Below are 15,714 nucleotides of genomic sequence, written 5' to 3' on the forward strand. Positions count from 1 at the left end.
CGAGAGCTAGCGGATGCAATGGAGGCCGAGAAGTAGGACTTCTTAGCGGCCTTCACTGCCATCTCATAGGTTTTCATAGAAACCCTATAAGATGTTCTTGAGGCTCCGTCACGGGCGCCCCGCCATACTCGCTCTAGCCGTCTGAGGTCCCGCTTCATTTTCCGAAGCTCCTCGGTAAACCAGGGAGCCCGGTTTCTGCGGGGTCGCAGAGGGCGCTTAGGTGCGATCTCATCGATGGCTGCTAGGAGCTGGGTATTCCAGCCCTCAACAAGCTCAGTCAATGAGTCGCCAGGGGGAGCAAGGTCCCGCAAGGCCTGACGGAATCTATCAGGGTCCATCAGCCTCTGCGGGCGAGCCCAAATCGGCTCGCCACCTAAGCAGGGTGGGGGTGGAACGTCAATCCTGGCTTTCAGAGCGCAGTGATCAGACCATGGCACCTTCATTGAGGGAAACATGATCACATCTATACCAACACCAAAGATCAAATCTAGCGTGTGGCCTGCTTGATGTGTGGGGCCCGAAACAAACTGGGAGAGCCCTAGTGTCGCCATGGAAGACACCAGGTCCAGAGCCTGTGAGGAGGGAGCGGCATCAGCATGGATGTTGAAGTCCCCCAATACCAATAGGTTAGGGAACTCCAAGGCCCAGCCGGCCACAGCCTCCAGCAGGCCTGACAGGCCTGACCTACTTGTTCTGAAAACTCCCACCTTAATACACAAGTGATGTGAGCAGCAGAACATGTACAAAAGTCCCCAGAACAATAATGATCCAGCCACGAAGAGGAGATAAGTGAAAGTTGTGTAATTTATTTCAATGTATCAAGCACAAACAAGTTTTCCCCTAACGGGGAACATCACAAGGAATGTAGTTAAAAATCTGGAAACATTTACATTGAAAGTTAGCCCAGACTGGCACCACCACTAAATATTTTAAGGCTGTATATATATATTTATATATATAATATCTTTATATATATATATAGCAGTACTTACCACTTGGAACTATTTCAGGCCGGAAAAAAAGGCTTAGTACTGGCTGCAAGTCTACATAAAATATTGCAAATCTTTTAAAAATGGTGTAAAAATAGGAAGACTATCAACAGATTTGGAGGATGCAGTGGCAAACCCTTACTATTCCTGACCTTTAACCTTTAAATGTACCTAAGAGCAAACAATATACGCAGGGTGCCTTCTCACAATCACAGGATCAGTCCTATACAGGAAAGGAGGTCTCTCTGTGATACTCAGAAACAGTTGTCCCTTGATGTAAAGCACAAGGAAGATGAGCCAACTGTTGCAAGTGATCACTTCAGAAAAGTGCAGGAGCAATTGCTTGCACCTGCTCACATAACTACCCTGTATTCATCAATGGACAAAATGTCTCCCGCGTCACAAAATAAGCCCAGTGAACCCCAGAACTGTAGTGAATTTGTGACATATGAAATTACCTATATACAGAAGTGCTTCTACACCCATCTTCTTCCACCCATCATGGAATAATGGTACATTTCGGAGGCATTCCTTTATACAATGCTTGTGTGTGTATGCTTTAATCAATGTAAAAACATACATATATATATATTAAATCAAATCATAAACAGGCATGTCTGACTCTCTGGGGCCTCATTGGTTGTGGCCTCATATTTCTTAGAAGGGCAGGATTTAAGAAATCGTGTATATTTACAATCTTGGTGGGATGGAGTGGGATGTGCTGTTTGTAGGGATTTGGCATGTGAGAGCACTGATTAGAAGACCCAAGGAGAAGCTGTGCTATCGATAACCCAAGTTGGTTCAATTTTCACATGGGTGCCTAACGTTCCCTTCCATATGGGAAATTTATCAAAAGGCATCTTGATGGATTGCAAAACGCCCTTCCCCCACCCACAGAAGAGCTATAAAACAAGACACTAGGAATCGTTTTATAAAACCAAGTAGATGTGTAGAAGTGTTAAAGGGGGCACCAAATACTGGTTGGTAAATCTTAGTTGTCTCAGAAAATGACAAAACATAGAAAACAAAATTGCACAATTAAAGCTACATTTGGCTTTAGCATTAAGGCCCATACAGGTAAAGAGGTCCTTGTAGATGTACATGTAAAAAGGCAATGACATTAATCTGAAGAACAAAACTCTGCAGGCTCCCTGGTTAACCTTGTTCTCGCTTCCTCTTGCCCCCGACTGCGTAGGTATTAAAGTGCTTGGTGCCTCAGTGGGCTCCTTGCAATTAAGTCTCCCCATTCCTGCAGCTGGTCACTTGTTATTGCTGCCAAATGCAGTGCTTTTTATTTGAACACATAATTAATGAAGAGCTGACATGTTAGAAAGATGCACAGAAGAAACCAACAGCGAGAGTCCAGGAAGAGGTTTTCCGATGAGGCCCTCCTGTAGAGCGACTTTTTGTTCAGAGCAGTGAGGTTTCTGAAAGAAAGAACAACAGCCACCGCCAATCCATCGTTACTCAAAACCAGACACTGCATTTGCGCTCACAGATCACACAGTGCCAAAACACAGGATCAAGTTAAAATTCAGTGCCCGACCTGCCTGGTAAATATTCTGGCCCCACATATTTCTTCTTGATAAAACTGTGAAGGGAAACGGAGGATTTGCCTCCTGCAGCCCAAAACCTTAGGCTTCAAAAAGCAAGAAAGTACTGCAGGCCTGAAATTTAGGGCTAGCATAAACATCTTGCCTAATTTAGAAAGAGAAATCAGGCAAAGTTTTATTGTTGATTTAGATGTCAAATATTAATTGTCTATTTGAGGTATTAAAGCGCACCGGCATCTGTTTACTGTACTGACCAAAGGTTGTTGACTTAACCTTGTCAGCTTGACGTGTACTCAGACATATTCAATGGTTGTGTCTTTAACTCTCCTAACCTAGGTACAAACTGGGGAGTGGTTCTGACAAAACTCCCTTGACAAAATTATATGTAAAGAAAATACTGCAGCTGTTCTTTCCTACTGGCAGCCAACTGCTAGGAAATGCTGCACCTGCAGGTCTGCCAACGCTTGCACCAGAAAACTGATCACAATGAAATACAACAAGGTTTATTTACTCATTTCCTTTTTGTGACTACGCTGGAGCAGGGAGAGCTTTGCAAGAACTGAACTGCTAAATCATGCTTGAGCTTCACGCAGGAGCGGAAACCCTTTGGAAGTTAAGAGAAGAAGAAATGCCTTCTTGTCAGTGGGCAGCTGCAATTTAAGCCAAGATTTGAATTTGCAAAGTTCTTTTATGCAACATCGTTGGCACTGTTCCCTTTTATCTTTTTAAAAGCAGAAGAGACTTAAGATTAGTTTTCAGCTTACCCTTCCCGCCCCAACCTCAGAAGAGAAAGATCAGTCCTGAGCATCTGCCTCACCAAAAGATAGAAATAAGACACTTTTAAAAATGTGGATATATGCAATGTCTTCAGGTTTGTGATAGAAAACAGCAGGATTTAAAGGAAGCCAATCCTTGTCCAGTTTATTGGCTTTACCTTCCACATGGGTCAAAGGTCATTATTGTCATGTTTGTGTAGTATTCATATTTGACCCAGGCACCTGGCCCAAGGTAACCTTCCTCCTCTCTATCCCAAATTCTGTTAATAACGAGACCTTAACACTGTGGTGGTTATTTGAAGATCAATTGATTTTTTTAAAAAAGAAAAGAAATTCCATACCTGTGTATCTCCTGTTGGGCTTTCTGGAGGGATAAGACAGCAGTGTGAATTTCTTTCAAAGGGTCGGTTTCTTTCCCACACTGAGCACCCGGACTTTCGAAGCCTGTGGTGAAAAGATGACAGCTGGATTTCACATGTGTTTGGAAAATGGGGGCATCTCCCCCCCCCCATGTTCTGAAGTTTTCTTTCCTCCTCCCAGGGAGAATCACCCCTAACATACATGGGGGAAAGGTAATTTGGAAGCTGTAGTTCATCAGTTTGACTTGCTTCTGGATTCATTAAGCTAATATGCAAATACTGCAGATTTTACAGATCTGTGAAAAAAAATTCCTCTTACACTTTCAGGGTAGAATCCAGTGACTCAGGCAACAGGATTTTCCTTCACTCTACCCCCACACTGCACCCCTTAAATCTGCTTTAGAGGGTTAGCAAGTGAAAGAGAAGTTCTGTTGCACAAATGAAAGTCATTCCACTCATGAAATGGCTTTGTTGGACCCAGCCATGTGCCTTTCCCATGAAGGCAATGCATGTATCTGCAAAAACCTAGCAAAACTATTACGTGAATCAGCTCTAAAAAAGAGATTCAGGAAGAAGGCACATTTTGAATATTGCTGGGTAGAAATTGGTTTTTACATGTGCAATTGTTTTTAATTGCTTATCGATATGGAATTGTTTTTACACATGGAACAGTTTTAATTATTTATTTGGTGTAAAATCACTTTAACATATTTAATGGAAGGAAATTCATAAATGGAATAAAATAAAATGGAAGTCCTGTGCGAATGAAGAGAACTAAAATGAACCCAAACTTTGGCAACACAAAGTGCAAGCAGAAAGTAAGGGATGCTAAAAAAGATTTTTAGGACCACATTGCTAAAAGCATGAAGACCAACAACAAGAAGCTCTTTAAATATACTAGTAGCAGGAAACCATCTAGGGAATCGGTGGATCCTTGGATGAGAAGGGAGTCGAAGACATGATAAAGGAGGATAAGGAGATTGTGGAGAATGTGAATCAATTCTTTCTATCTGTCTTCACTGTGGAAGACATATGGTAGATCACAGTGCCTGAACTAACTTTTGCAAGAAGGGAGTTTGAGGAAGATAGTGGTGATGAGACATGAAGTTCTAGGCCTGGTAGACAAACTAAAAACTGGTAAATTGTCGGGCCCAGATGGCACCCACCTGAGAGTTCTCAAATAATTCAAATGTTAAATTGCTGATCTTCTAATAAAAATATGTAACTTGTCCCTAAGATTAGTCTCTATATCTGAGCGTTTTCCATCACTGTGCAAAAGGATTACGTTATCAAGGGATGACAATAGGACTTAACACTGGATATGGATGGAGTGAGTGAGCGCACAGTATCAGAACCCTGCAAGATACTTACTGTCATCATCTGAAAGTTCCTGTACAGACTCTGGTGTTGAACAGCTACTTTCAGTGTTCTGACTGTTGCTGGACGGTTGATCGCTGGCTTTACGCCGTCTACAATCATTTGCAGACCTCTGAAGAGTACAGACAAAAAATCCCATTATTCTTATTCCTGTTCTGACTACCATTATTTATGAGATATACCAATTTATCTGCCTAGCAAAAATAGACTTCTGAAGTGAAAGGATGCAATTTATAGAATCCATCATCTCAAGGGTTTAATCTTAGGCTGAAATCCTCAGCCCTCTTATCCCTAAGTAATCATACTGGTTTCTGTGGAATAAAAGGAGGATGATCTGAAATAAATTTTCTCAGGTTCAAGGCTCCTAAAGCTCCCCTCCCCATAACACTACAGTTCTGGGGGTGAGGGTTTTAAAACCCAAACTAGTGCATTGCAAATGGTAGCTGCAACAAAATGTTGCAATATAACCTCATCTTCTAATAAGGGTTCTCCTCTTCAAAGCGCCAGGCAGCCAGTTGTGCCTTCCCCATAATACTCCATTCCAACCTTCCCCTCTTTTCCAACAGACAATAAACATTTCATGGCTGCTGAGCATGTTCACTCCACAATGAGTTCTTAATTATTTTTAGCCACTTAAATTTGTGTGTGCGTGTTTCTTGGTGTATTGGGTGTCGATAGTGCCGTCTTGTTTCTACATTTGTTGTTTCTTTTTGTTGGCACTCACCACTTGCATTTGCTATTAAAAGGAACTGGGGATAAAAGTGAAAGGGCATTGCTTCCCTCATTGTTTCTTCCCCCTCTCCACAAGTCCTTGCAACTTATAATCATAAGCTTCAATGTACAACCTAGGATATTCATATGGGTCAGAGCAGAAAGCACAGTCCTCATCTTTTTCTGCCTCACAAAGTAGAGGTCTGTGTCTATCATTTCCAGTTTCACCCCATCACACAGATAAAGAACTGACGGCTATAATTTGCCTAAGGCCAGTCAAGTAGTTTATTTGGAATTTGAATCCAGGTCTCTAAAGCCCAGCCCCCTATTCAGTGACCTGCTGGATGGCTAAGGCATCTCACATCCCATTTATGCATTTAGTTTAATGCCCACCAACTCTCATGATAATTCTAAACACACTAGTGAAATTGCAAAACGTTTCTTTTTTAATTTGTGCCAAAAATTCCACCAGGACAAGCCACACAAAATGTCTGCTGATCAAAATCCAGCAAATCAGATAGTGGCTGTAGTTTTTTAAGCAAATCACTGGACCCATGTATTCCTAAGTGGGATCAAATTGTGCCAAATCTGGCTCAGGGTGTGCTCAGGGTAAAGTGATAGTGGGATAGCAAGATGTTATTCAGTTCACCAGGATTCTGCAGATACAGTGCAGAAGGAGAGTACATCTGCCCAAGCATCACTGAAAATGTGGACTTTCTTGGGGAGATGGCCAGTTACCTTGTGCCGTGCAACTTGGTTGCTGTTGCACATGTTTTTGTGAGTTGACATTCGATTGGATAAGTGCCTCTGCATGGTTTGAAGTATGCCATCCTTCTCGTACTGGGCAATGTCATTCAAAGGGTCCCAGGGCCGCAAACTTTGAAAATGAAGAAGAAATTTATAAGAAAGAAAAGCCACTGTTTACTAGTAGCAATATACACCAAATGTACAAGAACACTTTCAACATTGCGTAGAGCAGATATGCACATTCAATTTCTTCCTATTTTGCCCCACCAAAATGCTTCAGCTGTAACACAGAAGGACTGTGTGGCCAAAAACAACAACAAAAGTAGTCATTGTAAACCTGGTGGGGCGGGGGAGCCTGTGACCCTCCAACATTGTACAGTCTTTATTTTTACCTTCCCAACAACCCTGGAAGACAGGCCACATGACCATATTTTCCATACGGGGAACTGAGGCTAAAAGACAATTGCTTTAGTGACTGCATGGAAAAAAATAGAAATTGTTGCTCAGTTTCTCAGAGTCGCTGGAACATGCTGGAGCCTCTCTGAGGCCAGGGGCATGAGTCATGTTAGAATAAAGTTATAAACTTAAACAGAAAAAACAGCCAGGCCTTAGCGGATGCCCTCAGCCAGCTAAGCCCTCCAAGGCCTGGGACAAATGAACCCAACTGCCTGCCCCCCTCTGCATAGCCCTGGGTACAGATATAAGATTTATCATACCACAGAATCATAGAATTCTAGAGTTTGAAGAGTCCTATAGTCCAATCCCTTGCAATGTAGGAATTGCAGCTAAAGCATCCCTGGCAATGGCCACCCAACCTCTGCTTAACCTCCAATGAAGGAGAGTTCACCAGCTTCCAAGGGAGTCCGTTCCACTGTCAAACAGCTCTTACCATCAGTAAATTCTTCCTAACATTTAGCCAGAATAGCCTTCCTTGTAAATTGAATCCACTGGTTTGGGTCCTACCCTCTAGAGCAGCAGAAAATAAGCTTGCTCCACCAGCTTAAGAGTGTGGTATAGATGTGCAAGTCCACCTGTGTGTACCTGGACACAGACACCTTTTAGCAACCACACTCCACTCAAGAGCACTCACTCTTCATATTTGTAGTGCCATTCGTTCGTGGCAGGATCGTGCCAGAAGAGCAGAGGCTTCCACTCTGTTCCATTGTCCTTCCGCTCCCGCGCTGCATTCCGCTGCTCCTCTTCCAACACAAACTTTTCTTGTGTTGCCTTGTTCTGGTCTCCTTTGCTGATTGCACTGGTTACGTGCTGCCAGAGCCTGAGAAACAAACAAGGAATCAAGTATAAATGTCTGTAGTAAGGCCAGGGCAGTCATGGAGTTCAGGGGCTCCAGGCATGTTTTTAATACTGCAGAGGTGGGTGCTCATAGCAGTCCATTGTTAAATTTAAATAAGATCCCAGCTGTGCTGTGGGGGGAGGGGATACACTGTGTGTGTGTGTGTGTGTGAGAGAGAGAGAGAGAGAGAGAGAAAGAGAGAGAGAGAGAGAGAGAGAGACCGCGCATGTTGCCTATATTTCTCTCTCAGAACAATCTGCCTGCATTACCTCTCAGATTCAAACTCTGTTTGCTCTTCAAATAGCACAATGTGACGCTTCAGTCTCTGCTTTCGGACCTCACTGGTTGGATTCCAGAAAATATCTGTGCTGCCATTTTTCAGGTCATTTATATAAACCTCTCCATCCTGAAAAAAGAAGAAGAATTTAGTGCTGGCATAAAGTAGTCAGCAGAGGTGTTCAACACAGGCTTAGCAAGATCTAAGTGAAAGGAAAGGAAGCCATCAATACTCTTCTGATACACCATTCTTTCCCTCATCCTTTCCTTCCCCTCACTTTGCTATCTTCTCCACGCAGGAATGCTAGATTGTAACCTCTTTGGGGCAATAATCTAGCTTTTGTGCTTGTTCTGCAAAGACTCATACACCTCAGGAATCATGCAATCAGTTTGTTTTGTTACAGGTAATTCACATCTTACATAAGGCATAGTGTCTGGGGTTTACACAAAAACACTTAAAGCCAGGACCTTTGGAACCAGGTCCCCTGCAAGGCAGAGGGCTGCTTGTCTGGCTTTGGGAAGGAGGTGGGAGGGCTCCAGCAGGGCCCTAGAGTCCTCACTCCTCCGTCCCAAAGCCTAGTAAGCATTTGCCAGAGCCCGAAATTGCAGCTTTGCACAGGTGGGGAAATAAATAAATGGAAAGTGGGTTTCTTCTGCTCTCCATTTATTTATTTATTCAATCCTCTGCATGCACAGCTGTGATCACGTAAGTGGAATAAGCGTGAGATGTGAGTTACCTCTACTAATGGCATTTCTATTATTTATATAGCAAACGTTACAATTAATAAAATCATAGCAGGCTTCCCTATAAGGCTAGGACTGGGGACACCCACATTTCTTCTCACCCTGGGACTTGTCTAGATTCTCTGTGGCCTGTGAGCTGCTGCTTCTTTTTCTTCCTCTGCTTGTGCCTTGAGTTGTTTAAAACTGAGCCCTCACCTCTTCAATACCTGACCTCCCCCCTGTCCTTGTCATGGGAGAAAACCTCAGCAGAACCAGCCGCAAACCACCCAGAGAAGCAGGAAACACACCAGTGCAGAAAGGGCAGGCTGCAGTTGTTAGCAAGACATTCCTGCTCCCCTGTCTGTTAATGATCCAAACGCCACCAGCATTTCATCTCTGTCCTCTTGTTAGTTTATTCTGAAAATTAACCACTAATTCAACTCCACTGCTTTGAGTCTGAATAGGTGATGGGCTTTGGTTTCTGCAACTGCCCCCAGAGGATAAACCAGAAGGATAATTTACACGGCTTGGTACAGGGAATTTATTTATGACATGTGTAGCAAGATATACAATATGACATGTTCCGAAGCTAATGATTCCTGATGCTAGTCTGCTATCAAAGCCAGGTCCTGGATGTGAATGTTTTCATAGTTATACCCCAAGTCATGGAGATTTGCTTCAAATGTTATTCTCCAACACCATCATCATCTGTAGTTAAATATCACCACAGCAATTAAAAAGATAAAGGAATGAGTACTCATGGTAAGGGTGTCTGAGTAAACTGGTGTGTCTTCAGTTGTCAGTGGAAGTCATGGTTGGTGCCCATCTGATCCCAATGGGGAGAACATTAATCAGTATTATTACTGGCATCACAAAAGAGACGGCTCTCCTACACATACACAGACTTCTGTAGGTCACAGAACTGCCAGCAAGGCTTCATGTGTAGGCCGCAGCAATCTGGGTAGCTAACAGAGTGCCCTCTGGAGGCTGCTTGGACTACAGCCAGTGGCGTAGCATGGGGGGTGCAGGGGGGCCGGCCGCACCGGGCGCAACATCTGGGGGTTAGGGTTAGGGGGCGCAAATCCACGGGTTAGGGGGTCAAATTACTTGCCTTGCCCCGGGTGCTGACAACCCACGCTACGCCACTGACTACAGCTCCCATAATCTCTAACCTCTGTCCTTGCTGGCATCTAGAAAGCAACACATTGCCTCCCCCTAATTAAGAGGAAATGTGGGTAGCTGTCTTCTGAATCCACCCTACCAGCCAAGTGTCCAGCGTTGCTCCTGATGCCTTCCAGTTTGGTAGAAAGCTTTATTTACTAGCCTCACCGGCTTTGACTCATGCTCTGTTTGCTAGATTGAAATCAAGGTAAGCTATCAGAATTGGAGCCTTTCGAGGCAACCTGTACAGCAAGATTTATGTCTGAGCAAATAAAACTGTCTGTTGCATCTGTTTCACCCGAGAGCTGCTTGCTTCAAAATCAAGCTCTGTTTCAAAGTAGTTTGGAAATGCAGCCCTATTCCCAGCTGGCCCTCGTCCTCTCCTGCACTCCACACAGACATTTTTAAAAACTGTCAGCAAAGAAGATTACGATTTCTTACCCAGTGTCCATCGAGACTCGCCAGCACTTCTTCTCCTGATTTAATCTTCCCCGAGATTTGATTAATGCTTGTGCTGCCACCAAAGAATGGCTTTGGGAAGAGAGAGGAAGAAAAATACAATTCAGCCCACGGGGGTGGGGGGGTGGGGAGCTGGAGGCCAGCCAAGAACACAGAGATCTGCCAGGATGCAAGGCTCAAGCTGCACTTGTCTGGATTTCTGGAACTGCCCGTGAAAGAGCAGTTCATAAAATTATTGTTATGTGCCCAGATGTGGGTCAAATGGGCACGTATGTCACCTGGCTGCATGGTGGAAGTGCTCAACTGGCCTCATGGCCAAGCCATCAGATAACATTATTTAGTGCACAGTCAGAAAAGTTCATTTTACACACTATGCTTACGTGCACCAATGTGGGGCAACTGCTACTTAGAGATGGGCACTTGATGACAATGTCAGCAACTATTGAACTATTGAGCCTTAAAGAAACTTGGAGCACTATTAGGATGCTGTTGCCCCTTAGGACTGTCTCAGATTTCATTCACAGCTTCCCCATCTCCCCTTTACATACGTTCTGCATGATCTTTTATTTCTTTAGCCAATTGTTTTTAAAACAATTTTTGAAAATCGGCTTCCCACTCTCCTTATAAGATATGTCCAAGATGAACCTCTGTTGCTGCTTATGTTCTTGATTAGTTAACATTCCCCAGTATTTACCAATACTATAATCCATTGGCTGCCCCTTTAGATCCCTGCACACAGCAAAAAAATCAAGTGAACCTTAATATATATTTATGTCCAATAACAGCAAGTGTGGTTATTACTCCATCCTCACTTTAACATTAACTTAATTATTAATAAGGGCATGATCATTGTACAGAATCTGGGATGACTTGCAAGCCTAGCCCTGTCACTTGAAATTGCAGAATGAGGAAGGAAACCTGCAAAACGGGGAGGGAAATGTGGAACTGGCGGGATGGAGTCAAGTTCAAAATGCAAGACAAAGATGGTCACCTTTAATTTGAATTCCAGTTCTGCCCGATGATTGCTTTTCTCACAGTCAATGGTAACTTTCCCCCCAAGCTCCATTGTCATGGTACCATATAGAATCCCTAGAAACAGAGAAGAAACAAAACTGTTAACAGGATATCAGGGGCACAGAGACCATATAAATTGCTGAAACCTGTCGTTCACATTGACTGAGGTCTGTATAAAACAATCCTCTTTTTTTCCTTACCAAAAAATGGTTATATAACATTAACCTGAAACAGCCCCACCCTGTTGTGTTAATCAGCACACTCCACAAAAAACAGGAAAAGGGTAAAATCTGAGATGCAGAGAACAACATGGAATACCACCCATGACAATCACAGCTGACTACTGGATAGGTGGGTGGATACAGGTCAGCTGAAACTGCCCTGCCCAACCCTGGCTCTGACCAGGGCTCTCCTTGCACCCAAACCAGGGTCTCATTTTAGTCCCTGTTGCCTCCATACCATTAGACAAAATTGATGGGAGGAGCAGCACAGCATGGCTCTTACTCGAGTTGGACGAAGAGGCAAGGAATCTCCATGATAATTATTTTTTTCAGATTTCTTTTGCATCTCAAGCAAGTGGATGTAAGAGCTTGGATCCTGAGCCCCTGCGACATATTCATTTAATACGATTCTTGAGTGGAAGTCAAGGACTTTAAGGTGGAATCCACCAACACTAATAAGAAGAGCACTCCTGGATCGGGCTGAAAGCGGTTCTGGTTCAGAAGCCCGTTCTCACAGGGGCCAACTAGATGCCTGTGGGAAACCCACAAGCAGGATCCGAGCACCACAGCACTCTCCCCTGCCTGGACTCTACATTTGGTCTCCTGCTACTCTCAGGCTGACTCTGGCACCAACCGGGGAGCAGGAGGGGGAATAGTGCTGATGTTCAGCAACTTGGATGGATTTAAAAGCATAACTAGGCAAATTCATGGAGGACGCTATCAAAAGCTACTAGCCATGAGAGCTGTGTTCTACCTCCACTGCTAGAGGCAGTCTGCTTGTGAATACCAGTTTCTGGAAGCAGCAGGAGGGGAGAGTGCTGATGCTTGTGGCTATACAACTGGGCGGCAGCAGCAACAACACCTGACTCAGCAGGAGCAAGGAGGGCGCAAGTAAATCCCCCCTAAAAAACACATCTGCATAAACAAGCATTGGATTGGGCTCTGCAGCTTAAGTTAAACTTTGCAAGCGTTGGCTTCATCTGAAATGAATTGAAGATTAGCATTTGTAGGCAGAGCAAGTCTGAAGTTCACACAATGCCAGAGAAAAATAGCTCTGCTGGTTTTCCTTCGGTGTAAAAATGCATTAGAATGGGCTGTGCAGCTTAAGATAAACGGTGCTTATCTTCATCTGATCACTGTAACCAGATCTTTGCGTAGCAGATTTATGACCTGCCATTAAAATCCCTCATCTGTCTTCACTTTCATCACCTATGAGATGCAGCAGGTGATTACAGCTAGCTCAGTCTCTGTTTCCAGTTGGTGGGCTCCTCTGAGTTGCTGAGGACTTCTTCTTCCTCTCTCCCTGAGTCCCCACCACTCCAACGTGCTCCAGAGTGTCCTCCCTTCAAACCCTCTGGAGCAGATTCTGATGGTGCACAGAGGGCTGCAGGAGGAAGGAGAGGGAAGTTCCACAGTGCAAAAAGAAGTCTGTTGTGCAAGTGGTATGGCAGCCTTGGATACATCCTGTTCATCTTTCTTTAAAAAAGTTGATCCATGATCTTGTAGTGCCTGACCTGATGTTAAGGTGTTATGGTTATAAATCCCTATGTTTGGTGATATATGTCTCTTTTTTAAAAGGGGAGAAAAATAACCCCGGCTGGAAAGGGAAGGAGGCCCACAATTCCCCCTACTCCGGAGCCCCAGCAATATCCCACCTTTGCAGTGTGCGTATGGCATAGTAATGATGTACTCCTCCCCGCTGCTTAGAAAGGTAAGTTTTGCTTGTCCATCCAGCAATGCCGAAAGTGAATTACCTGCAGGTAAAAGAGTGCAGATGTATATGTCATGACTGCTCCTCTTACAAATACACAGCAAGACAAAGAGAAGCCAATATGATTCAGTGGACCATCTCTTAAGAACTTCCTTGATCGTAAGTATTTACAGAAAACAGAAATGCTTGCGCTGGCAAAACCTTCTCCTTAGCGCAATATTGAATACCACCTTCTAGTTCACATAACTAAAAACCCCAGACCCAGACTATCTGCAGTTAGGAAAGTGATGGGGAAATATTTTGAAAAGTGTGGGGTGAACAAATGCTTAATGGAAAGACGTGTAAATAGCCCACAAGCAAATCAGGATGAATGCTCATTGTTTAGAACCATCCTGTAAAGAAATTACAATTAATGCTCAATATAGACAAGACATACTTCAACCTTTGTGTAAACTTTGTGCAAGCAAAGCAGGAGAAATGCTGAATAAACTGGTTGTCTAGAGGAGCTCAAAGTTGGTATGAGAAAAGTGACTGTGGGGTAAACTCTTTCCTACTATAAATAGCTGCTTGACTCTGATGTCTTACCATAAAACTTAGATTTGGCTAGAATGCTGCCATTTATACAGAAACCATCCTTCCTGTTACTGACATGAAAGGCTGATACAGGAGGATGATGAGAAACCTGTAATGGAAGGGAAGACAAAATTACATCTGCATTGTAATTACAATACACACAATATGTACATATTGGCTTCAGTTTAGATGGTGCTACATAGACCAAAATGTTCAGTTTTAATCTGCTGCATGTAATTGCTCAGATTTACCTGTTCGGCTATGTAAAATGTGTGACTGTTTGTCTGTGGATGAAACCAACAGCAACGAAAGGTCTCTCCCAAAATGGGATTGTATGGCTTTTTTATTCCCTGGAAGAGAGGCATTAAACAGAATACATTATTAGAGAACATTTCCCAATCTGTGGGTTAGAATTTAATGTTCATATACATATACATATTTGTTTTCAAACATAAACAATACAACAACAATAGTTTTTAGATTAGTTGAAATGAACTCCCTCCAAGATCAGTGGGATATGACTTCATCATGACAAACTTTTCATGCTGATATCAGTGAGACCCAAGTTCAACTAACTTCGTCTGGATCCAATCCTGTGTAATAGGTTTCTGAGTGAACAGTTGATGCAGATGGAGATATGAATCCACATCACAAAATCTACTCAAGCTCCACTTGAACTGGCTGGTTTTTCTTGCAAATCTCCACCTAGGGCTAGTGCACATTTGGGCTTTTTCACTGCACTGTGCGAAAGAGGAAGAATTATAGGCAGGAGGATAGAAAGCTTTCGAGGCTGCATGCCAAACCATTGCCATTTCTGCCCAAATAATCAATAGAGTAATTCCTGCATTGTATGGAGTTAGACTAGATGACTCTTTTGAGTCCCTTCCAACTTCACAATTCTATGATTCTATGAAATAGTTGAGTACCCACTCCCTGTGTTGATACTGGGAAATGTTTGCAATAATTAAGTCTTGTGCTATCAACTCCCTGCATTTCCAGGGAAATTTCCTTCCCTTGGGGAAACACCTCATGCTGCTAAAGTACCTTGCTTTGCTCAATTAAGATAACATGACACTTGGCAGGCAAGTCCTCTATCTTCTTTTGTTTCCCCTGCAATTACACTGAGGGCGGCTCAAATATATTTCATTACTGGTAAATTATACCAGTGATGATACCATCGCTGGACAATGACCAAGTCTGAGAACTATGTGACAATTTTTGAGACTTCAGTGAAGTCAAATTAAGCTCAGCTCTTAATCAGTTTTGAAATTTTCTTAATTCCTATTTTGTCTTTTGTTTTGGATTTTTTAAAAAAGAAAAGAAAAAAAAAAAGAAAAAGAGAAAGTCATAATTTCTAAAGCTCATCTAATTACAAAACCAACCACAACCATGGAACTATCAGCTGGGCTACCAAACTGCTTAGAGATGGAAACATTCAGCTGGCGACAAGAAAAGCAGGGATATTTCCCAAAAGAAAAACACTAGAAACAAAATGAAGTGTCTTAGAATGAGAACTGAGGAGCAATAGCTGCTGGATTTGAAATTGGTCCTCAAACTTCATGGACAATTGCTATTTACTTCCAGGAGAAATTACTAAGAAATAAAGAATTGAGAACTGGAATTCCTATTTGAGCAACACAGAAAAAGTAGTTTTAAGTTGAGACAAAATCTGCAGATGGAACAGGAAGCAGAAATACCTCGTGCTTCCTGCCTCCCCCCCCCCCCCAACCTCACAAAGCACCATTATGCAATACAGTACCTCAAGAAACA

General features: G+C 43.1%; 1 protein-coding gene across 2 annotated transcripts in view; it reads right to left on the reverse strand.

Annotated features, from left to right (window-relative positions):
* Positions 1 to 786: 786 nt before the first annotated feature.
* OSBPL5 (oxysterol binding protein like 5) overlaps positions 787 to 15,714 on the reverse strand; it is a 124,720-nt gene continuing 109,792 nt past the window's right edge. For both annotated transcript variants that reach the window (XM_083425977.1, XM_083425976.1), the window contains exons 12-22: positions 14,196 to 14,294; positions 13,957 to 14,053; positions 13,316 to 13,414; positions 11,417 to 11,514; positions 10,408 to 10,497; positions 8,076 to 8,212; positions 7,603 to 7,788; positions 6,504 to 6,642; positions 5,049 to 5,166; positions 3,660 to 3,762; positions 787 to 2,416 (exon numbers count right to left, since the gene is read on the reverse strand). In XM_083425977.1, coding sequence (XP_083282103.1) covers positions 2,281 to 2,416; positions 3,660 to 3,762; positions 5,049 to 5,166; positions 6,504 to 6,642; positions 7,603 to 7,788; positions 8,076 to 8,212; positions 10,408 to 10,497; positions 11,417 to 11,514; positions 13,316 to 13,414; positions 13,957 to 14,053; positions 14,196 to 14,294 — 1,302 coding nt within the window. In that variant the 3' untranslated portion in view covers positions 787 to 2,280. The remainder of the gene's footprint in view (positions 2,417 to 3,659; positions 3,763 to 5,048; positions 5,167 to 6,503; positions 6,643 to 7,602; positions 7,789 to 8,075; positions 8,213 to 10,407; positions 10,498 to 11,416; positions 11,515 to 13,315; positions 13,415 to 13,956; positions 14,054 to 14,195; positions 14,295 to 15,714) is intronic.

Source organism: Podarcis tiliguerta (genome assembly GCF_965153285.1).
Source record: "Podarcis tiliguerta genome assembly, chromosome: 1".
Lineage (NCBI taxonomy): Eukaryota > Metazoa > Chordata > Lepidosauria > Squamata > Lacertidae > Podarcis > Podarcis tiliguerta.